Source organism: Sturnus vulgaris, chromosome 27, assembly GCF_052056855.1.
Source record: "Sturnus vulgaris isolate bStuVul1 chromosome 27, bStuVul1.hap1, whole genome shotgun sequence".
Taxonomy (NCBI): Eukaryota; Metazoa; Chordata; class Aves; order Passeriformes; family Sturnidae; genus Sturnus; species Sturnus vulgaris.
In genome coordinates, this window is record NC_142269.1 from 1,940,781 (window position 1) to 1,964,264 (window position 23,484).

At 59.7% G+C, this 23,484-nt stretch overlaps 1 protein-coding gene across 5 annotated transcripts; it reads right to left on the reverse strand.

Moving 5' to 3' along the window:
* Positions 1–765: 765 nt before the first annotated feature.
* FMNL1 (formin like 1) lies at positions 766–18,563 on the reverse strand. 5 transcript variants are annotated; one of them, XM_088179777.1, is made up of 28 exons: positions 18,340–18,563; positions 12,570–12,653; positions 12,236–12,319; positions 12,074–12,147; positions 11,435–11,518; positions 11,088–11,219; positions 10,136–10,261; positions 9,787–9,895; positions 9,494–9,570; positions 9,312–9,405; positions 8,921–8,995; positions 8,289–8,399; positions 8,066–8,215; positions 7,874–7,975; positions 7,538–7,775; positions 7,026–7,331; positions 6,785–6,906; positions 6,170–6,372; positions 5,402–5,636; positions 5,257–5,325; positions 5,066–5,146; positions 4,325–4,454; positions 4,074–4,237; positions 3,740–3,841; positions 3,401–3,493; positions 3,098–3,221; positions 2,749–2,836; positions 766–2,176 (listed from the first exon to the last, which is right to left on the reverse strand). In XM_088179777.1, the coding sequence occupies exons 1-28, from the start codon at positions 18,502–18,504 to the stop codon at positions 1,933–1,935; spliced, it is 3,666 nt and encodes a 1,221-aa protein (XP_088035903.1). In that variant the 5' UTR covers positions 18,505–18,563; the 3' UTR covers positions 766–1,932. The 5 variants fall into 5 exon arrangements, with proteins under 5 accessions (XP_088035903.1, XP_088035907.1, XP_088035904.1 ...); XM_088179781.1 differs by having other exon boundaries at positions 2,745–2,836; positions 18,340–18,558; XM_088179778.1 differs by lacking the exon at positions 10,136–10,261 and having other exon boundaries at positions 18,340–18,561.
* Positions 18,564–23,484: the final 4,921 nt, after the last annotated feature.

Consider the following 23,484-nt stretch of genomic DNA (forward strand, 5'->3'; position numbering starts at 1 on the left):
CAGGGCTGGGATGAGACTGGATGATCCCTGGGGGTCCCTTCCAGCCCAGGATATTCTAGGATTCTGTGATTTCTGGGGCTAAAGAGGCAGCACTAACTTTGATTGATCCAAGCCCCGGCTTTGCTGAATATCCTGGCATCTCTCTCCTTCCAAGCAGACAGTGCCTTGTCCTCCCTGTCCCCTTGAAGGGGACTTGCTGCACTGGGAGCTGCTCGGTCTTGCCTTGGGAGGTGCAGGGGTGAGGCAGGTGGGGCTCTGGGGATCCCCCCACACCTCCCAGTGCTGCAGCCCCTCTGCTGCTGCTGCGGGAGCTGTTTGTCTGCACGGAGCTGAATCCTTCCAATAAACGAGCCCAGCAGGCTGGGGGGCTGTGGCCAGGCTGGTGAGGACAGTTATCCTGAAACATTTCTGTGCTGTCATGCACCCACATGTCTATGCTGTGAACAGACCTCAGATCTGTTGTCCTCAAAAGAATAGTGGGTGGTTTATGCTAGAATTCCAGACTGGTGTGTGTTGGAAGGGACCCTAAAGATCATCTCGTTCCATCCTGTCACCTCCTACGATCCCAGGTTGCTCGCATACTCCATCCAACCTGGCCCTGGACGTTTCCAGGAATAGGGCAGCCACAGCCACTCCCTCCATCTTTCCATCCCTCTCTTCCTTTCTCCCCCTATCCTTCCTTCACTCCCTCTTTCCTTCCTTTTCTCCCTCCCTCCCTCCATGACAGCATCGCCCCGCCATGCAAACCCTTCTCCCAGACAAATCTTTTATCCGCTGAGACATTTTATTACCAGTTCTGCTTTAGATTAAACAGGCCTTCAGTATATAAAAATAATGTATACAAATGAGCAGTTAATGGTTTACATTTCTGGCTTAAAGGCATTTATAAGTTACACATTCATTTCCCATCCCTCCCCGGACACGGAGCCGGCGCTGAAGCAGCTTAAATACAGCAGGAAGCAGCGGCTGCTCTGGCTAAAGCTGGGACGAGGGAGAAAGAAGGGGAGGAGGGGCAGGAGGAGGGAGGAGCGTCCTCGCATGGGGACGAGCGGGGCTGTTTGATGAAGTAAATGCACCCAGGTTTAATTGCGGCACTGCGGGGTCGGGGCTCTCAGCAGCAGCGGGGCAGGACAGGGGGCGACAGTCGGGAGCGGTGCGGAACCGAGAGACTCGTGCGGCTCTGCAGGGACCCCGCAGCCTTGGGATCGCGGGTGCTGCGGGGCTGGGGGCTGCCGGCATCTCCTGCGTGTCCCACCCCACAAAACGGGGAGCCCCGCAGGGCTGACAGTCCCGGTTTGCCCCAGGGCTCCAGCCCCGACAGTGCAGGTGGATGCTGCGGATGCAGGTGGGCGGAGGTGCCACCACCTCGCAGCAATTTGTCCCTGCTGCTGATTGCCACAGCCTTGGGGACACCCTGTGTGGGGGTGTTCCAATCCCTGCTTCCGTAGCACAGAGAAATTTGAAGGAAGACTTATAAAATAATGTAAAATAGCACCGCCGCCAGCCCCTGGCTCCGGGAGGTGCCCGGGTGGGAGCTTTGCAGCAGCTCCTCGCTGGCTCTGCAGCGCAGGAGAACGCGGGTCTGGGGGCTCTGCGGGGCCGGGGGAGGCGGGGGGATGTGCGGGGAGCGCTGTGTCCCTGGCTGTCACCCCCTCCCCTCCCGCAGCGGCAATCAAAGGCACCAGCAAGCTCAGCGGTGCGCAGGGCTGGCCCCGCAGCCAGCGTGCGAGGGAGCAGCGCCGGGGTAGGGATGGGACAGCCCCTCTTTTCCTTTCAGGACAAGTTGGAGCCCTTTCTGTGCTTCTCCCTCCCTATCCGTAGCCAGGAGGGTCCCCCAGCCCTGCCAGCCTGGGTAGAGGAGCTCAGGGACGTGGCCAAGCAAGCGCCGGGGGTGCCTGTGGCAGCCCCAGGCAGGCAGGCGGAGCTGGCGCGTTAAGCGGCTGGAGCAGCTCGGAGCGGGCACTGTCCCTCCGCCACGCCGAGCCCCGGGCTGGGGGACTGACACCCTGCGGTCCCGTGTGCGCCGGGAGGATGGTCCTGGCCCGGTCCTGTCGCTGCAGGGACGGCGCCGGTCACAGCGCGATGTCCGGCGTCGCCTGCAGGCTCTGCCCCGCCGCCCGTTTCTTGGCGCTGCCGCGGGCCTTGTCCCCCCGCCGGTACGGGTTGTTCCGCAGATCTGCACCGGGGCAAGCAGGGCCCGCATGAGCTTCACTGCCCAGCCGGCTCTGCCACCCACCACATTAACATGGAATGGGTTGGGTTGGAGGGTCCTTAAAGCCCATCCAGTGCCACCCCTGCCTAGGGCAGGGACGCTTTCCACTGTCCCAAGCTGCTCCAAACCCTGTCCAGCCTGGCCTTGGACACTGCCAGGGCTGGGGCAGCCACAGCTTCTCTGGCCAGGGTTCACCCTCACAGGAATTAAATTTTTTCCGAACCTTCAACCTAAAACTCTCTTTTGTTCGTTTAAAACCTTTGCCCCTTGTCCTGCCTCTCTGCCCGGAATCGTCCCTCAGGGTACGAGGACACTCGGGAGGAGCCAAGGGAGGAGCAGCAGCTACGACCTCTCAGCCTGTGGGACCCCGACCATCGGCTCTCGGAGCCCAGAACCGCATCGGGGGCTGATCCCGGGTGCCCCCGGGGCTGGGGTTCAGCGTGGGGCAAATCCGGCCACACACCCGGGGCGGGGAGGGGGGGAAGCCCGGCAGCCCCCGCCCCCCTGCGCCGGCCCCGCCGCCCCACGTTACCTACAGAGGACTCTCCTCGTTGAAGCTCACATCGCAGAAGAGCCGGGACGAGCGTTTGCCCGTCCGGGCCGTGAAAGGAACAGTTTTGAGAGCTGAGCAGAGCGATCCAGAGACAGCGAGGAGGAGCAGGAGGAGGAGAGAGGAGGAAGAAGCAGAAAAGGAGGAAGAGATATGAGACAGGGGAGGCAGCACTCGGCAGCTTTGCCATGTGGGATGTGAAGGTGTTTGCAGGTAGGTTTGGTCCCTGTGATGGGACTTGGTGACCCTCCAGCTCCTGTGACAGCCCCTGCAGCCCCCAGCCCTGGGTCTGTGATGTGGGGACACCTGTCTGCTCACCTGAAATCATCTCTCACCTGAAATTATATCCTCGATGGCCCCATCTTTGCCTTCGTAGATGAGCGGCTCCTTCACCATCTGCCTCTTCTTCAGCTCAGCAATCATGTCCATCTGCTGCCTCCTGGCCTTCTGGACAGGCAGCTGGGGAGGGGACAGGGTGCTTGAGTGGCCTGATCACACCCCAGAGGAGATAGGGTACCCTCACCTTCACCTCCCCCCAGTTCTCCCTCCCCAGGACCTGTTTAGTCCTTCTCCACCACTCAGCCACTCAGGGCTGGGGCTGGGACCCCACCAGGATACAGATATGGGGGCATCTTCACCTCGGGCTGCTGCTCACTGCCAGGGGAACAGGATTCTGCCTCTTTGGCTGCAGCCTCTTGTTTCTTCCACAGCTCGATGTCCTGCTCTGCTTGCTTGGGAGAGGAGCAGGAAGGGTGTGCTGAACCAGAGGTGTCCAGGATTGCAGCCCCCTTCCTTCCTCCCCTCACAGCCCCCAGCTCACCCCAACCCAGTTCCAAAATCTCTAACCATCCCAAAGGCATTCCTGGCCCCACAAACCCCAGCCTTGCCTGTGACTTCCATTGATTGCTCCAAAGTGGAGTCAGGTGCCCCAAATTCCTCCCAGCCCTCAGAAACAGAGAACCCCATGGCCCTCCTACCTTGTAGGCTTTGATGAAGCGCATGAACATGGGGAAGAACGTGGTGGGGGGACTGGTCTTGGAGTTCTCCCCAAAATACTCCACAGCTGACTCATATGCTTCCTGTGGGCAGAGACACCTGATCAGGGGGCTGGGGCTGGGCAGTGGTGCCCATCCCCCACCACCTCCTTCCAGCCTCTCCCACCTCCACATCCTGCCTGATATCCCTCCTGCGTGTCCCACTGGAGCCACATCTCAAGCAGGAGCATCTCCCATGGGGCAGAGGAGTGAGCAGAGGGCACCCAGGGTGTCCCTATGCAGGGGACTGTGCCCATGACCCCACCCCAGCACCCACCTTGGCGGTTTTGCTGTCAGCCTGCAGCTTCTCCATCACCTCCGAGTTGACCTTGAGGAAGTCCTTGAGCACGGGGCTGTCGTCCTGTCTCATGAACTCCCTGCGGGTCAGCTCCATGCCCTGCTGCAGGCTCCGCACGTCTTGCAGGACACCATCCAGGGACACTGCGGGAGGTGAGCAGGGCAGGCTCAGGGCAGGCTCAAAGTGCCAGGGCCTGCCTCGATGCCTGGCTCAGGGCCCGTGGGCACTACCTGTGCCTGCCTTGTCGAGGAAGTGCAGCTCGGTGTGGAAGCCGGTGAGCTCCGGGTACTTCTCCATGATCACCCGCACCAGGTAATGCAGCAGCGTCTGCTTGCGGTCTGTGGACTTCATCTCCAGGAGCTGGGGCAGGGCAGAGTCAGCCCTGACCCGCAGCCACCAGCCTCTCACCCTGCCCCTGGTGGCCCTTTAGCCATGTGGCTGGGTCTGCATCCATCCCTTTGCTCCCACAGCTGGATCTGCATCCCTCCATCCCCCAGCCAGGTCTGCATCCCTCCATTCCCATGGCTGATTCCCATCTTTCTCCATCCCCATGGCTGGGTCTGCATTGCTCTGTCCCTGGTTCTTCATCCCCATACTCCCATGTGTGACCTTCCTCCCTCTATCCCTGCAGCTGGTTCCCATCTTCCTTCATCAAGGTCCTTGAATCCTTTAACCTCTCCATATCAAGTCTCCATCCTTCCAACCCCATTTCTGTGTATCTCCATCCCTTTGCCTTCTCCCCTTACCTCTCCAACCCAATAGACAATCTCTTCATCCCTCTGTCCCCACAGCTAAAGCTCATATCCCTCCATCCCTACTGCTGGTCCTTGCATCCCTCTATCCCCACAGCAGATTCCTGCATCCTTCCATCTCTGCAGCTGGTCCCTTGTGTCCCTCTGTCCCCAGGGCAGCTCCCTGGCAGTGGCAGTGCCCCGGCCACCGCCCCACGAGGCACCCCACACCGACCCTACCGCATCAAGGCTCTGCAGCCGGAAGCCGTAGGCAGCTCCACGCTTGCTGCTGTTCATGTAGTTCCCGAAGGCCAGGACGATCTGCAGGGACACCACGGCTTGGGGACACAGCCCAGGAGGGCACAATGCCCACAGACACTGCCAGCACTCTGTGTGCACCCACCGGGGCCACCTCCCCCCAGAGCCCTCACCTCGAGGATGTGGCGCAGTTTGCTGGAAGACTTGAGGGACATGGAGGCGGCGATGATGGCGTTGAGTTGCTGCGAGGGAGGGAAGGGTGTGAGTGTCCCCGCAGGAGCCGCCCCCGCCACCCCCGCCCGCCCGTCCCCCGCACACCGGCATGAGCAGCTGCGCTGTGTCGCTGAAGCTGCCCAGGAAGATCATGACGTTCATGCGCTCGGCCAGCCGGGGGATCTTGCTGAAGCGGATCATGAACTGGTCCTCGTCCGAGAGCTCCTCTGGCGGCTGCTGGTCCCGCTCGAACTTCCCAATCAGGGTCCGCTCGTACTCGGTGGGCAGGAAGCGCAGCAGCAGCTCCAGGAAGTCAAGGCTCAGGGCTTGCTGGTCGTACCTGCGGGGAGGGGACACTCCTGCCACTGTCAGATCCTGCCACAGGTCTCGAAACCCCCCCTGTAACCCCCAGCTGGTTCCTGCATCCCTCCATCCCCACAGCTGGTTCCTGCATCACTCCATCTTTCTATATCTGGACCCTGAACCTCTCTATCTCTCCCATATGGATCCTTTCATCTCTCTGTCTTTGGTCCCCACATCCCTTCTTTTCATATCTGGTTCCTGCATCCCTCCATCCCCACAACTGGTCTCTGCATCCCTCTGTGTCTCTGTCTCTGACTCCCACAGCCTCGTATCTCATTCTGCATTTCTCCATCCCCACAGCTGGTGCCTGCATCCTTCCACCTCTCCACATCTGATCCCTCCACCCTCCATCTTTCCATCTCTGACCCCTCCATCTCTCTGTATCTCGTCTCTGCATCTCCATACCAATCCCTGCATCCCATCACTCCCTCCACCATCCCAGCCCCTGGGTCCTGCTGGCTGTGCCTGACCTTATCCCGCCCCTGCCCCACCCCAGCAGGGAGCACTCACGTCTCGATGGCCGTGCAGATGTCCTGGACGCTGCGGCCGCCCTTGCGCAGGGTGATGGCCAAGTTCTTGGCCCGGTTGGACTCCATGAGGGTCACCTTGCTGGGGGCCTTCTGCGTGGCCTTGGCCTTGAGGGCACTGATGTCCAGGGCAGGGCCCTGCGCCTTGGTCTTGAACTGCTCCTCAAAGTCACTCATGTCCAGCTCCTGTGGGGACACAGGGCTGTGGGCACGGTGGGGAGGTGGCACGGGACATGTGGGGTGAGGATGGGGCCGGAGGACCAGGGTAAGGGGGAGGAGTGAGGATCAAGATGAAGCAAAGGGATGAGGATGGAACAAGGGGACAAGGGACAGGCAAGAGGACAGGGTGGGGTAAGGAGGGTGTGAGGGGACCAGAGGATGGAGATGAGGAAGAAGAAAAGGACGGGATGTGAGGATGTGGATGGAGCAAAGGGACAAGGATAGGATGAGAGGAGAAGCACGCCTGATCCCGTGTCCCTCTCCATGGTGCTAAGGAGTTTTCCTGACCTCCAGCTCCTCCTGCCGCGGGTGGGTGCAGGGTGAGGGACCCTCAGCATGGCCTGGGGCACTGAGCCCCCCGGGCACCCCCTGTGCTCACCTGCAGCACCTTCTCGTCATTGAGCTCGGTGAAGACGGTGCCGTCGATCTGGCTCGGCTTCAGCGCCACCCAGTTGAAGACGGGCATGCGGAACTTGGTCTGGATCGGCTTCTTCACCTTCACTGCAGGGTCATGGGGAGGGGGGAGGGACACGTCACAGGGTGAGAGGTCCTAAACCCACCCCAGGGTGCCCCCAGACCCCTCCCAGGGAACATCCCCACCATCCTTGGGCCACACTCACCTGAACCGTTGGCAGTGGGGGGGGCACCCGGCCCGGCTGGGGGCTCCCCACCGAGGGGTGGGGGTGGTGGAGGGGGGGGCACGGGTCCCTCCGGCCCTCCTGGGAGCGGTGGGGGGGGTGGTGGCACTGGGGCACCCGGGAGGGGGGGAGGTGGGGGGGGAGCGGTGCCTCCGGGCAGAGGGGGTGCAGGGGGTGGGGGAGGGATGGGCTCAGCCCCCGGCAGAGGTGGGGGGGGTGGAGGGGGTGGGGGCGGGGGGGCAGCAGGTGCTGGTGCGGGAGGTGGAGCTGGAGCCAGAGCCGGAGCATCTGCAAGGGAAAGAAGAGGTGGGTGAGATGGTGACACAGCAGGGCACGGTGCCACCGCCAGGCTCCCTCTGCCACCGCATTTCCCCGAGTCCTCGGGCACATTCCCACACCCCCGCCTCAGTTTCTGTGCCCAGAGACTTGCTGCCACCTCCCTTGGTGCCAGGTGTCCCCGCCGGGAAGGGGACATCCCCTTGCACCCACGGTACCTGTGCAGGTGGCGGTGGTGTCGGTGGTGGCGGTGCCCTCTCCAGAAACCACGGGGGCTGCGGGGGTTTCTATGACAACGGGGACAATTTCGATGGCGACGTCTCCGTCGGGCCCACGCAGGATCTGCACCAGCCCCTTCTCCTCGAGCTCCGCCAGCCGCCGCTCCAGCGCCAGCCGGTAGCACTCCTGGGGCTGGGGGGACGGCGGGCTGGGCGGCCGCGGGGGGCTCAGCTGCTCCTGGAGAGGTGACAACCCCCGGCAGGTCACCGCTGTCCCACTACACCTTCAGAGCCCGCTCCCTCAGTCCCAGCCTTCCCTCGGCACCCCCGGCTCACCCGCAGCGCCTCCAGCTCCCGCCGTGCCTGGCTCAGCTGCTTCTCCAGCTCCGCTATCTTGGCCATGGAGTCGTTCTCCGCATCCTGCAGCTTCTCCGTCAACTGTGGGGGACGAGGCGCCGCCGCTCAGCCCCATCCTCATCCCTCCCTCGGGGCTTGCGTCAGCGCTCTGCCCACGCGCCCACGGCCCACCTGGCTGACGTGCTCCTGCAGCTCCTCCATGTGCTCCAGCACCGCCGTCTTGGTCTCCGAGTCCTCCAGCATGGCCCCCACGTCAAAGACATTGTCCAGGTAGGCTTGGATCTGCACCTGCAGCTTGTCGCTCTCGGTGAGGCGCAGAGTCTGCCGAGGGACAGCCGGCGTCACCGCCAGCACTGGTGGCACCCCTGGCACCCCCACCCTCGGGATCACCCACCTCCAGGTACTGGTCCAGCCCCAGGTGGGTGAACTCGTACTGCAGGAACACGCGGAAGTTCATGTTCTCCACCGAGTGCACCACGATGTTGATGAACTGCATGCAGGCCACCTGCGGGGACACGGCTCAGCACGGCCAGGGCACAGCGCAGGGCCAGGGTGGCCCTTGGGGATGTTGCCCCAAGGCTGCATAGGGGGTTGGTGGCCCTCGGGGACATGATGTCCCTGGGGAGTGCATGGTGGTTTACACGGTCCTGGGGATGTGGTGGCTGGGGGACAGCACAGCAGCCTTGGGGACATGATGGCCTGGGGACAGTTTGGTGGCTTAGAAGCCCTTGGGGAGACGATGCCACAGGCAAAGTGTAGTGTCTTAGAAGCCCTTGGGGACAGCAGAACAGCCTCACAGCCCTTGGGACATGCCATCCCCAAGAGAGCATGGTGGCTTAGCAGCCCCTGTGAGGACACGGTGGCCTGGGGAGAGTTTTGGTGACTCAGCATCCCTTGGGACATGATGCCATAGGGACAGTGTGGTGGCTTAGGAGCTCTCGGGGCAAGATGGCCTGGGGACAGTACAGCAGCCTTGGTGATATGACGCCCTGGGGACAGCAGAGTGTGGGCCCAGCAGCCACTCACCATGAAGTCAATGTTGGTGTCCTCATTTCGGAAATACTCCATCAGCTTCTCAAAGCGGTTCTTCTCCCCACAGACCTGGGGAGGGAGCAGAGGGCTGAAGACCAGGGAGGATATGGCCAGGGGACACCCAGGAGGGTGGCAGGACAGGAGGTATCTATTGGTGACACCATCCCAACCCTGACCAGTGCTGCCAGGCACCCAGCCAGCTGGGACATGGCCCTGGGGACACACGGTGACATGGGGACATCAAGCCCAGTGAGTGGAACATCCCTAAGTGAGCCGGAGATTTGAGGGTAGTGCAGGGCTCTGCCACACCCAAGGAAACTGAGGCACAAACCCAGCTGGGCACAGATGTTCATGTGGGGACTGGGTGTCCCTGCTGGGGCCTCACCTCCTTGAAGTTGTCGAAGGCAGCCAGGATGATGTCGTGGCCACCTCGGACCAGGCAGACAGCGGCCAGCAGCTCCAGCACCAGAGCCTTGGTCCTGCAGAGACATGTGGTGTGAGGGGGCTGGGGCCGTGGGGCGGGGAGGGGGACAAGGGACAACTCTCGTTGGGCAGGGCAGCTCCTACCTGGCGCTCTTGTTGTTGAGGCTCAGGGTGATCTCGTTGACACAGGCTGGGTGGTTCATCACCAGGCTGAAGCCAGACTTGGGAGGGGGGAAAGGAGCATTAATGGGGTCGCGTGTCCCCCTGGAGGCACTCCAGGACCGTGGCACACCCCATGCCACATCCCCGGCAGGCAGGATGTTGACATCTCAGAGCCAGGAGATGCAGACCCGGTCCCGCCCCGAAGCTGCCGCCGCAGGCGCTGGGGATCCCGGGGGAGCCCCGGGCGGATCCCCGCGGATGCCGCCCACTCCCACCTGGTAGTTCATGATGGCGCGGAGGCACATGATGCACACATGGACATCGTCCTTCTGGCTCACGAGCCGCGAGTTGCGCAGCGTCTTCCTGCTGTGCGAGGGGTTCAGCCTGGGCGGGGAGAGCGCGGCTGAGCGGGGCCCGGGGGAGCGGCGGGCGCAGCGTAAAGCGGGGAGGGGACAGCGCAAGGGGGTGGCAGCGGGGGCGGGGGGACACCGGGGCACCCGGGCTGCTGCACCCCACGGGAGAAATCCTCTTGTCCGTGCCCATCTAGAAGCCCTGGGACTGGGGGGGTGATGTGGGGTGGGTTTTGAGGCCCCTTCGTGCACACGGGTGGTCTCGGAGGCTCACCGGGGCGGGCAGGAGCTGCCGGGTGACCTGGGGGCACTGTCCCCATCGCTGCCTGGGGCACCGCAGGGGACGCTGGGGTGGACGTGGCGGAGGAGGGTGTGGATGTGCTGGTTCGAGAGGCAGCAGCTGGAGGCGCGTTAGAGCCTGCAGGATAGGAGGGAGAAACGGGGCTCCCGCGCCGCCCCGGGGACACCCGGGCTCGGGGACAAGGGATGGGACCCCATGCGGGTGCCACGTCCCTCCTGACCTGTCCCTGGGGCTGGGAGGGACACCCCGACTCCTGCAGAGCTGCTGGCAGGCGGCGAGGGACCCCCGCGCTCCCCGGGGTGCCACGTTACAGCTCCGGGGTGACCGCGGTGGGATGTCCCTGGGACTCCCCCGCCCACCGGGGATGCCCCGCAGGCCCTGTCCCCAATGTCGGTGCCCAGCAGCGGGGTCCCGTGGAGTGTCCCCGTCCCGCCAGTGCCCCGTCACCTACCGTCAGCGCGTCCCCGGCAGCGTGCAAGAGAAGAGCGGGGTTAGACGGGGCTGCGGGCGAGCGGCACCAAGCAAGAGCCACCAGCCACCAGGACCGGCTTGGGGGGACACAGGCCCGTCCCTCCGCCCCGGGCTTAAACCAGGGGGCTGCGATTTGCTCCCCCAAAATCTCCAACACCCCCAATTTTTGTATATTCCTGGGGTTTAACCAGAGCACCGCAGGACGGTAGCAGTGCCGGGGTGGGGACACGGATCCAGCCTAGCCCTAGGCAGGGCTTAGCCCCTGGGGGCACACAGGGCGATGTGGCTTTGTCCCCACCCTCAAACCAGCAATGGGCACCCATTTTTAGGGCCGGGCCTGCGTCTCCCTGCCAAGCCCCTCTCCAAGCGCGGCGCGGCCGGGGGTGCAGCGAGGCGAGAGCGGGGACACGGCACAGGGACAGGGGGACAGTTTGGGGTCGGGACCACACGTTACCTTACAGTGAGAGGCCGCGTTTTGGAGGAGCCCTGCGTGGGGGATGAGGAGGTGCTTTTATTCAGGTCTTCCAGCGACCGCTCCTTGCCCTTGTCAGAGCCGGGGCTGTTCTCTGTGCTCTCCATGTCATACCTGGTGGCCCGTGGGGACATGGGCACGGGTGAGATATGGCACCCCAATACGGGCAGATGCCCCTCAGGGATGTTGGGGATGTTCTGCTCAGCCTGAGCCATGGAGCATCGCCCTGATGACAAGGGAGGGCACCCCCAGGGAACCCCTCCAGCCCTGCTGAGCCCCAGGGGAGGCTGATCCCAGCCTTGGGGACAGGACACCCGGTGGGGACGTACGCGACAGAGCACTGGGCAAAGGCGAGGTACTCCAGCAGCACGTCCAGCCCCTTGTTCTCCTCGTTGAGGAATTCCTGGACCCAGCTGGAGAGTGCAGAGGGTTAGTGGGCTCTGCCAACCCCCACATCCTCTCTACCCCTGCCCCCCAGGCACACAGAGGAGCCAGCTCCTGGCACGGGTCCCCAGCAAGGGTGGAACATGGTAGAGACATGAGGTAGCACCATGAGCTGGCATTTCTCTGAGGCCAGATGAGTGCCACGGTGAACTTGATATATGGGGGACACATATATCATATATCCTGTCACCACTGCCACTGCTGCCACCACTGCCACGACAGGAGAGCCTGGCCCTGGGGACCGTGGGCACCCACCATGCCACAAGGGGTCAGGACAGCCAGGGTCAGGGCAGGGTCCCTCCTGGCACTCAGGAGGTGCCTGAAGGCCAAAATGGGGTTCAGACCCACAGCACCCCCAGCTGCCTCAGCACCCTCAGCCTCCCATCAGAGCCCTCCTAAGGGGGTAGGATGAGGCCACAGCCTCCACCTCCTCCTGTCATCCTCCAGCCAGAACCAGCAGCACATCCATCCCCATCCCAGAGACAGTGGCAGGGGCTGGGTGACAGTGCCACCCCCACCCTTACCCGATGTAGTTGGTCCTCAGGGAAATCTCCAGCTCCCGGAGCACCTGAGTCGACTCCTGCACTCGCCTCTTGAACTGTGGGACAGGGACAGCCATTGGCACCGTCCCTGTGCCCAGCCTGGGATGGGGACCAGGGGACCGGGGTGCAACAGGGACCCCTCACCTTCCTGCTGACACCACCCGTGTCCAAGTAGCTCTTCAGCTTCTGGATGTAGGCGGACGGAGGGTTCTTCACCTGGAAACGCTCCTACGAGCCCCAGAGAGAGGCTGAAACTGGGCCACTGCTGTGGCACGGGGACATGCCACTGTCCCCACAGCAGCCACAGTGTCCCTGTCCCCACCCCAGCTGCATCAATGCTTAATGAGGTTAATAAGGTGCTGTGTCAGTAACGAGATGGATGTCAGTGCTTGGTACAGCAAGATTGATGCCAAATCATTCCATGAGTGGCACTTGGGGACAGGGACAGCACTGGGGACGCTGTGAGCTTGGACCTCACCTGGTCACAGATCAGCTCCCACTTCTTCTCGTTGTCATACTGGTTAAGCAGCTTCATCTTGTCCGGGGGAAGGTTCATGGAATTCTGTGGGTAAAGGGTGTCAGTGTTTGGGTTCACCCCAAAAACACCCCTGGGATGTAGCACTCCCTGCTCACCCAGCACGGGGTGTCCTTGCTCAGCAGTGGGACACGGGGACACCAGTGGGACATGGGGACACCCATGGGAGGATGGGAATGTTGGTGGAAGGATGGGCACACTGGTGGGAGAATGGGGACACCGGTGGGACAGTGGGGATAATGATGGAACAATGGGGACAGTGGTGGGAGGATGGGATGATGGTGGAAAAATGAGAGTAGCATTCTCAGGATGGGGACACTGGTGGGATGATGGGGACAACAGTGGCAGGTTGGAAACACAACTATTCCCAGGATGTGAGCATCCCACGGACCCATCAGTAATGTCCCCACCTGAGGGTCCCCAAGGGGAGGGCAGGGGGTGTTGGTGGGGGATGGGAGGAAGAACTGGACACATCCATCCATGTCATGGGTGCACCATGTGCCTGGCCTCAGCCAGCCCAGTCCCAGCAGGGCCACACAGGATGAGCGATGGGGACACTGCCTGGTGACACAGCTGAGGGACCCAGGAGTCCAGGCCGTGCTTCAGGGGTCACCCCTAAGACCCCCCAGCACAGGTGAGTGATGAGCCCATCTGGGGAAATCAGTGTTTATTGAGAGAAAATTATGTCAGGCCTGGCGTGTCCCCACATCCCTCCGTGCCACCGTTGCACAACCCCAGCCCCCACGGCCACCACAGGACGTGACGTGGTTTCCGCTCTCGGCACCAGGCGCTGCCGAAACTGCTCCTGCCTCGAGCTCCTCTGCCTCTGCTGAGGGACACCATGGGTGTCATGGGACACCCACCATGGCCTGGGCCAGGCTGCAGCTCAGCTCGGCTCACAGGAGATTTATTTTGAGAAAAGACCCCATTTTTGGTGCTCCAGCTCAGCTGGAGAACACCTGCAGACTGGCACGATGGCACGTGGAGCAATGCACAGCCCCAAGCCACCCCTAAATCCCAATCTTGGGGTTCCCTGATGAGGAGGATGGGGACGTGGGGCGCATGCCATGCTGGAACAACCACATCCTTGGAGGAAGGCATTTTCCAGGGCTTTGGTTACCCACAGAAGAGCAGGTCCAAGGGGAGAAGTGCCACTGTGGTGAGCAGGAACAGAAACCTCTCCACCACCTCCAGGGAGGACCTGTCAAGCTGCTTTTATAAGAAGCCAAAACCAGGAGCCGTGGGTGGGGAGGAGCTGGGTTTGGCTGGGGCTGGCCAGCACAGAGAGCTGGGCAGGGGGTACAGTCAGGCTGCAGGGTCAGAAATGGCCTCATTGTGAAGGCACTGAAGCTTCTGGGTGGGTTCTGGAATGGGCAAGGTGACAGCAGCACCTGGCTGTCCCCATTTCTAGTCCCCAAGCTGCCATCCTTGGGATGGATGAGGGTAAGACCAAGGGATAGCACTGTGCCAAGTCCAACACCCAGACACCCCTCCCAGGGTTCTGTCACACCCATGGCACCCTCGGTGGGACACTGTTGGGTGCCCTTGGCAGAAAGCAGATGGTGGCACCTGCCACACGGACCAGCTTTAAGCCATCACATGCAGGACCTGGACAAAGCAGGACCCTGCACTGGCAGTGGGACAGACAGGACCCGGCACAAGGGTGGGGCAGGGGATGCCGGGCTGTCCCTGTGGAGGTGGCTCTGCCCCGCGGTCCCTCCCTTGCGGGCAGGATGTGGCACAGGTCGGGTACAAACTGGGTGGTGCCTGCGTCCCGGGTGGGCTTGTGGTGCCGGGGAGGAAACGACTGCGCTGAGGAGCCTCAGCCGGCAGCACAAAAAAACCGGTTCCGAGTTCCTGCCGGGGAGGGGGGATCCGGTGTGTGGGAGGTGGGACAGGGCGGGTGATGGGGGGCAGAGCAGCAGCCAAGCACCCCACAGGAGTCAGAGGAAGGACTTGGTCCTCCTCCTCTTCCACCTTTGGGAACAAAGATGGAGGAGCCACAGTGACTTGCACCAAGCAGCCACAACCCAGCTGCCATCATCCAGCACCCGGCACCCTCACCCTGCCCGGGGCTTCCCAGCAGCCTCACAGCTCATCACGTCACTGAGTGGGTGCCACCAAATGTCCCCCAGCAGTCCTGCTGTGACACAAAGTGTCACAGTGCCGTCCCAGCCATGCCCAGCACCAGGGTGAGGCTGGCTGGCACCCAGCACCAGCTGTGGGGTGAGCCAAGTTTTGCCCTACACTGAAACCAAGGCCAGGGGAGATGAAGCAGCACCATCATCATTTTCTGGTACAAAAAACCTTTTCCTATCATGGCTGGCAGGGACGGAGCTATTTTGGGTGTCAGGCACCTCTTTTTGTTCCACACGTGAACGGGCAGACCCGAGCAGAGCCGAGCTCTGCACCAAACCTGGCACAGAATGTTCCGGCATCCTCCAGGGAAGTGTTTGTGCTGCAAACCCCGCCAGGCTGAGCCTGAACCGGGCTGAACCCTGGCAGCGCCGTTTCTGGGGCACGGGGGATGTGCATCCCAAGGAAAGCCTTGGCAGCACGTGGGATGGGACAACATCCCAGTCCAGACACCAGGCACAAACTCCTGCCACAGGGAAGGGGACAGGGCAGGCAACTGCCCCAGGTGCTGGCTTAGGGGGTTTCTCCAGCTGCAGGAGGAACCAACATCTCCAGGTTCCCAGGTGACTGATGGCCAGGCCACCCCTGGGATGCTCCATCCCTCACGGCCACAGAGCACCCCTGAGGTGGCTGGGACGTGCCCAGTCCTGCAGTGCCAGTTGTCCCACGGCGTTCCCTCCAATGTCCCCGTCTGACACTGAACTTGTTCTCCTGCCCCTTCCCAGGGCTCAGTGCAAGGCACAGAGGAGGACCAGGCCCACCCAGGGCTCCCTGACCTCCCTCATGCAGCAAACTGGGCTGGAGGACACTGCCAGGACCAGTTCATCCCATCAGGGACTCCCTGGATCCAGCCAGGCCCAAAGCCACCAAGTGTCAGGCAGGGATGGCCAGTGGAGGAGCAGAGGTGTCCCCAGGATGGCCGGAGGGGTGGCAGGAGCAGGCTGGGGTGGTGCTGCCTGTGGCTCCAGCTCTATTTTCAGAACAAGCAGAAGCCGCTGTAGTTCAACCCAGGGAGAGGAGCCTGATCCTGCCAGAGTGCCCCCATCCCTGCTGGGTGCCTGCCTGCCCACCCTGCACTGGGATGTCCTCCTTGCTCTCCCAGGGCTGGATCCAGCAGCAGAGGGGAGCTCCTGCACCAGACACTCTCCAGGCCCTGCTCCAGCAGCTCGTGGCTCACAGGCAACTTCCCACCCAGGACAGACATTCCCCATGGGGACACCCGACTGCAGCCCTGCCTCCCCCTGCCAGCCTTGGCCACCGTGCCAGAGCCAGGCTGGAGATGGATCCCACAGGAAGCTGAGGACCAGTTTTGTTTCCTGATTCAGCCAAGGCTGACACTGTGGCCAGGGCTCGCTGGTGACCCATCCTGCTGCTGGGGCCAACAGCACATCTGCAAACATCTGCAAACATCTGCAATGGTGACGTTGGCCTTGCACTCCCCCAGGACCCAGGGAGAAAAGGCAGCAAAGCCCCCACCAGGCAAAGCTCCTGGCTGGAGCAGCCCCTGTACCAGTCAGCCACTGTTTGATTTTGACTCCACCACACCTCAACTCACAATTCCATTTATATATTCCCAATTAATGCCTCTTGACATGCAAAGGGGGGGATATCCTGATTGCTCCAAGCAGGAGTATCTGAGCATCCTTACCCCAGCAGCAAAGATGCTCTTCCTCTGCTCCGTCCCAAAAATCCACCTCATCACATCCCAAACCACTTGGCACGGTACAACCCTCCCATTGCTCTGCCAAAGCGGCATCTGCCACAGTGCCCCAGCTGGGAGGAAGCCAATTTTTGAGAATAAAGTTTTGGGAAACTAAATTCCCATCTCTTGGCACGGAATGGGTGTATCTGTCCCCTTCCTGGCAGCAATTTGGATCCACTAGGCTTCTCCCTGGGCTTTTCTGCCAAGGCTTTGTGCCACCATCTCTCCCAGTTTGGGATGTCCAGCCCAAAACTGATTTGCACTGAGCTCTCATGGCATCACTGTAATCATGGCAACATGTGAAGTCTGGATCGTGTCCCACCAGGAGATTCCCAGCTCACCCCCTGCTTATCCACCTGCTCCATCACTGAGTTCAGGAGGCAGAAAAGTTGAAGCCAGAGTCGGGGAAGACGTCTGTGGTGGGTGAGGACAGTGGGACCCCTGTCCCCATCCCCCCGGGGTTCTGCTGCCCCCATAGCCACGAGAATGGGGAAGGGACTGTGGAAAGAGGAAGCGGGATTGGGACAGCCGCTTTCACAAGACACCCGCTTCCCGTCGAGGCACATCCAGCCCCTCGGGTGCCCCTTCTCCTGGAAAAAGGCTTTCTCTCGGGATGAAGGCAGAGAAGGTGGTGCTGGGGTCCTGGAGCAGCGCTTGCCCCTTTTCTGACCATTTTTTGGTTTAGGATTTCCAACCTCCTAGGCCCACAGCCCGGCTGAAAGCGCTGCTTCCTGAGGCCTCGCAGCAGAAACACCCCGAGGTCTCTTCCTGCCACCGTTGCTGTGACAGCTGGAGCCATCACAGGCACCACCACCCCACCCAGCCACCTGCCAGCACTGGTGTCCCACGGCAAAGCCCCTCCCCTGTCCACGGGGGTCCCAGCAGGCAGAGCCCCCCACCACCACCCCCTGCAGCTGCAGCGGCTCCAGCTGCCATGCTCATCCCCAATAATCCCATAAACTCCACGAGATAACAAAGCTCCCACGTAATCTGTGCTCGGGGTTGGGGTGGGGGACGCCGCCGAGCAGATCCCGGCAGATCCAACCGAGCAAATCCCGGTGTGCCGGCATCGTGGAAGCTGCGCCCGCGGCTGCTCCCGGCACGGGATCGGCAAAACGGCTCCATCTCCCGCCGGGGGCTCGGGGGATTAAAGCAGCAATTCTTTTTTCTCGGAGCATTTTTGGGGAGGGCATGGAGGGGGGCTGGAGCGGGTGGCGCGGTGGCGGGACCCGGCCCTGGTGGCGCGAAGGTCACGGCCGGAACAGCCCGCTCAAGGACGGAGCGAGCGGGAGCCGCGCGTCTCCAGGAGCTGCCATCCATCCCACGGGAACGCGGCTCCGGCATCGCCCGCTGCCCACCGGGGGAGGCCGGCAGCGGTGCCGGGGCTTCCCCGGCTCCGGCGAGGAGGAGGAGGAAGAGGAGGTGAGCGAAGCATCGCCATCAGCAGCATCGGCGCGCTCCGGCCCTGCCGCCGATCCCGCCATGGCGGAGCCTGCCCGGGGTCCGGGACTCGGGGTCACCCCAAGAATTTGGGGGGTGGATCCCTTCAAGGTGAGAGCCATGAGGGGAGGAGAGCGGCTGGGGGTCATCCCGGGGCAGGGCTGAGCGTCCCCGGGGAAACGAGGTGAGAGCGGGGCACTCATCATTATTAATTAGAATATCAATTAAATAATAAGTCAAATAATTAATAGAACGATGAAGTAGTAACAATACGATCATTCTAAGGGCGATAACGGTGGTAACGCTGCTAATGATGCTGATGCCTGCAGGGATGCTGAGAGACCCTCCCGGCGGGTCCGGGCCCCCCGCAGCGGCTCCCCCTGACCCCCCGTTATGTCCGGCCAGGCCGCCCCCGCCTCTCCCGTCCCCGCTCACCAGGACGCGGCCGAATCGCTCCTCCAGCTCGGCGGCGCCGGGCATGGGCTGCCGGGGGGGCGGCGGAGCGGCGGCGGCGGCCGGGGCGGCCCCGGGCTGCGGGCGGTGGTCGCGGGGCTCCCGCGGGGCCGCGCCCCCCTCCAGCCCCCCGGCCGCGTTGCCCATGGCGGGCGCTGCGGGGCGGCCCCGGCTCCGAGCCCGGCTTCGTCCGAGCCGTGCCCGCCGCCGCTCGCCGCCGTTTGCAACTTCTGCGGGCGCTACCGCGCTATAAACGCTCCGCCCGCCCCCGGCCCCCGCCCCGGCCGCAGCCAGAGGCGGCCCCGGCACCTGCTCGGCTGCGGCGAGGGAGCGGAGCGGCGCTGCCCCGGAGGGGTTACTGCAGCCCATTTGTTTTATTATTTTATTTTATTTTATTTTATTTCATTTTATTTTATTTTATTTTATTTTATTTTATTTTATTTTATTTTATTTTATTTTATTTTATTTTATTTTGCTTTATTTCTTCTTATTTCTTTTTATTTTATTTTTTAAATTTATTTTTATTTTATTTTTAAACTTTATTCTAGACTTACTTTTACATTACATTTATTTCATCTTTTTATTATATTTTAATTTTGGTTTTTTATTCTTAAAAATACTGTTCTGAAAATTGTTTTATTTTGTTATTTTACTTTATTTTCACTCCTGTTTCCCCTTTATTTCCTATTTATTTATCTATTATTATTCCCTTATTTATTTCATTTAATTTTATTCTTATTTTAAAATCTACTTTCATTGTATTTATTTAATCAGTTTTTGCTTTAATTTTTATGTTCTGTGTATTATTTCATTATATTTCATTTAACTACTTGATTTCTGTCTTATTTCATTCTCTTATTTATTTTATTTTAAAATTTTCATTATTTCATTATTTATTATTATTTAGGCTTTTTGTTTGACTTTCCTTTTATCTTACAGTAATTTATTACTAAATGATATCATTAATTTTTATTTAATTATATATTTTTATTATATTTTTCTTTCTTTCTTATTTTATTCACTCTTTGATTTCTTACTTTTTATTTATTTTATTTTAACTGATTTTCCTTAATTTTTTTTTTACCTTATTAATTGTATTGATCTATTTACTTATTTACTTTTAAATGTCATTCTGTTCCATCACTCATTTATTTAGGGGCAGTGGGAGAAGGGAGGGCGCTCAGGAGGTGCTGGGCTCCCTGTCCCACCTCAGCCAGCACAGGAGAGACCCTGAGCCCGAGCAAACTCAGCACAGCCCGGGCAGGGCAGGGCCTGGGGCTCCCTGGGTGGGGACACAGGGGGGTAAATCCCAACATTGGGATGCTCCTGCCATGCCACGGGCCATGGGGACAGGGGACAGAGCCGGGCTGGCGCCCTCAGTGTCCCTCAGCTGTCCCAGAGGGGCCACAGCACCCACACCCCCAGCAGAGCACCCTGGGCACAGGGAGGGGGATGTGGCACCGGATTCGCCCCCTGGGCACCGAGTGTGGCTCGTCCCCATCCTGCGGTGACCAGGGGCTGCCAGGAGCCCTGCCAGGAGCGCAGGGCGTCACAGATCAGCTCTGCTGATGTTCAGTGAGGTTCAGTGGCAGACACTGCGATTTGGTGAGATTTGGTGAGATTCATCAAAATTTGGTGAGATTTAGTGCTATTCAGTGAGATTAGGTGAGATTCACCATGGTTGGGTGAGACTCGGTGAGATTCACTGAGTTGTGGTGAAATTTGCTGAAATCTAAGATTTGAGGAGAGGTGTGCTGAGGGATGGGGATGGATCCAGAGGGGATCCCGGCAGCCCCAGGACCCGCCGTGCTCTGAACCCCCCGCCCAGCCCCCGGCGCTGCCGCATCCGTCCGGCTCCCGCGGCATCTCCGGCCCGGCAGGACCTGCCAGGTGTCACCCACAGCACCACAGGGACCGGGGAAACGTGCCAGGCCTGTTCTGCCAACCTCCCCCGCCCTCTGCAAACCCCAAACTCCGGGCAGGGGACACGCGAGGACAGCAGGCACCCATTCCCTTGGAGTGATGTCGTGTCCATCCCATTGTCCCTGGGACGGGACAAGTGGACAGCTCAGCAGCACCAAAATTGGAGTCACCGATATTTGGGGTTGTTTTGATATTCCAAGATTCAATTTTGCAGTCAAAATCTCTTTCATTAAATATTTCAACTTCTCATTAAATATTTCACATTTCATTTCCAGATGCAGGTTTTTAAGGGAAGGCATTGCAGTCCTCTGTGGGCACAGGGATCCTGATGCTGTCCCAGAGGTGTGTCCAGGGGACAATATTGTCCCCTGGACCATGTGTGGGACCAGGGCTTTTGTCCCACACTGGGGTCAGGCTCTGCTGTGGGACAGGGCACTGTGGGGACTCCGAGGTCTGGGACCTCCATGAGCACCTTGCTGCATGCCAGGATCAAGGAATCATGGAATGGTTTGGTTTGGAATGGGCCTTAGCCTCCAATCCCTCCCCCTGCCATGGGCAGGGACATCTTTCCACCAGACCAAGTTGCTCCAAGCCCTGTCCTTGGACACTTCCAGGGATGGGGCAGCCACAGCCAGTTTGAGATGAAACCCAAGAGCTGTCGGAGCATCCAGGCAACACCTTCCTGACCTCGGCTGGAAAAGAGTGCGAGCACCTGGGCGCGGCTCTGGAGCCCCAGCAGAAGCAGGGCCAGGCCAACAGTACCATCTCCTGGCCACGGGGAGGGCTGCGAAAGCCGGGTGTGACACGGGCCGTGTGCGGGGAGGGACGGGACCCAGCGCCCTTTTCAGGGGGAGGTGTTCCAGGAGGGGTCTGGATTCTGCTGATCCCCACGGGATAGAACCGAGCTGCAAACAGGGAGCCCAGGCTGGATTTTGGGCTGCTGGAGGTGTTGTGTGCAGCTGGAACAGGGCAGTCCTTGCAGGAGGATGAGCTGTGGGAACATCCTACCCACCCTCCCACCGAGCCCCAGGCTCTGGGATGTCTCTGGAGACGGGAATCCACCCAGACCGCCCGAGGTTGGTAGGGGGACTTCATTGCTCTTCTCCTGGGTGCTGCACCTTGGGGTGATGGATCTTGAGCTCCTGTTACCTCCAAGAGCCTCCTGACCCCCTCAGAACCTGGCTGGGACCCTTGGGAAGTGAGGACACCCCACCAGGTGAGCTTTGATCCCAGCTCAGGTGCTCCTGATGCTCCCTCTGCCTGCACCGCTTCTCCCTCCATCGAGCCACCCTCACCTCTGCCTTGTCCATGTGTCCCTTGCACCACATTCTTGTCACCACCCTGTCCCCATACTCCCATGTCTTCTCTCCTTTCATGCGTGGTACATGAGGGTGTTTACCTGACAACTCCAATTAGCCCAGGGCTGGTCACTGCATGTGATAAAAGTCCTTTAAAAACCATTCTACAAACATCACACTCAAATATCCGTCTTCAGTCTGTGCCCAGAGCTACATTTTTTACATTAAGGGTGATTTCAGGCACTTAAGATTGTTTTCTTAATTAATTTCAATTCCCTGGAAAACATAAGCAGGAATGGATTTTTTTCCCCTAAATTTGTAGGTCCACAAAAAAAAATTATTTCTTGATGTTAGAGCTACCCAGGCAACATTCCCTCATCCAAACAAGCATTCCCAGGTTTAGACTGTGCAGCCCGAGGTTATCTGATCCCCTGGCACTGAAGGATAAAGCTCCAGAAACTTGAGGGTATTTGGACAGCTGACCCCACCTCGTTTCTCCAAGAGATGGACCTGGGGGCACCTGAAATTCCTGAGATAAGATACCTGAGATAAGGTGGGAACCACTTCTCAAGATTCCCCAGGGGACATCACTCATCCTTTCTGCCCCCATGGAGGATTCCTGAGCATTTGAGAACATTTTCTGGGGTTGTGTGGCTGAAGTGAAGGTCAACCCAAGAGTCTGTCTTGATGGAAGGACAAGATCTTAATTCCTTTGCCTCCGAGATCCTGAGATTAGAATTCTATTTTCAGCACTGCTGAATTTCTCAGTGGCTGTAATGAGTTCTAGGTATAATTCACTCTTCATTCCTTCCTGAATTGCAGAGTTTAATGTGTTAAGCCGCGGCAAGCAGCAGGAGGAGAAGGAACACATGTTTTCTGTCAGTAAATAAGCTGCTTCTGTAGGTAAATCAGATTGTTACGGTATAAATATAGGTTAGGAGAGAAAAAGTTCATGCCTGGAGTCCTGGGAGTTGGACTTTCAGGGCCATGAGGAGTTTGGAAAACAGAGGAAGATAAACATCGTTCCCAACCAGAAATATTTTGGTAATGTCACATGGTAAATAGCTCATCAAGGGGATTGATTATATGCAACTTGGTGTTTGCTTATCATCTGCAGCCTGAGCACATTCAGCACTGTTCCCAAGGGATGGGACTGGAATCTGTGTAACCAGGAAAACATGGAATAGATAGTGGGTAAAAACCGGGGTGTGATGTGTGGGAAAGGGGCTCCTCAGCCTCCCTCTGCTATTCTGTTATAGGCAAAATATGGAATATTTTTGTTTGTTGCTTTGTTTCTAAGGAGTTTCTGCTCCAGCTAGGAGCAGGGAATCCAGGGCTCTTGCTGCAAACAGGGGAGGAAGAGGAAGCAGGTGAGTTCTGTCAGGATGTCTGTCACAGCTGCTGGATCCTGCGGGGAATCACAGAATCATTCAGGTTGGAAAAGCCCTCTGAGATCAAATCCAGCCATTCCCAGCACTGCCAAGGCCACCACTGACCCATGTCCCCAAGTGCCACATCCGCAGGCAGCTGTGCCAGGGCTGGACAACCCTTTGGAGGAAGAAATGTTCCCTAATATCCAATCTAAACCTCCCCTGGCCCAGCCTGAGGCCGTTCCCTCTCCTCCTGTCCCTGTTCCCTGGAGCAGAGCCCGACCCCCCCTCCCTGCCCCTCCTGTCAGGGAGTTGTGCAGAGCCACAAGGGCCCCCCTGAGCCTCCTTTTCTCCAGGCTGAGCCCCTTCCCAGCTCCCTCAGTCCCTTCTGGGGCTCCAGACCCTTCCCAGCTCCGTTCCTTTCTCTGGAATGCTTTCCCTGGAAGGTGAACCCTCTACAGTTCTTTGAGGAAAACCCCTGAGCCTCCTTTTCTCCAGGGAATATTGGGGATTTCCAAAAGGGCTCCCCCTTCTCC

Coding starts and splice junctions, on each gene's coding strand:
- FMNL1 (XM_088179777.1), bottom strand. CDS start 18,504: ATGGGCAACGCGGCCGGGGGGCTGGAGGGGGGCGCGGCCCCGCGGGAG. Junction 12,654..18,339: donor AGCGATTCGGCCGCGTCCTG/GTGAGCGGGGAC, acceptor CTTTACCCACAG/AATTCCATGAACCTTCCCCC. Junction 9,406..9,493: donor CTCAACAACAAGAGCGCCAG/GTAGGAGCTGCC, acceptor ATGTCTCTGCAG/GACCAAGGCTCTGGTGCTGG.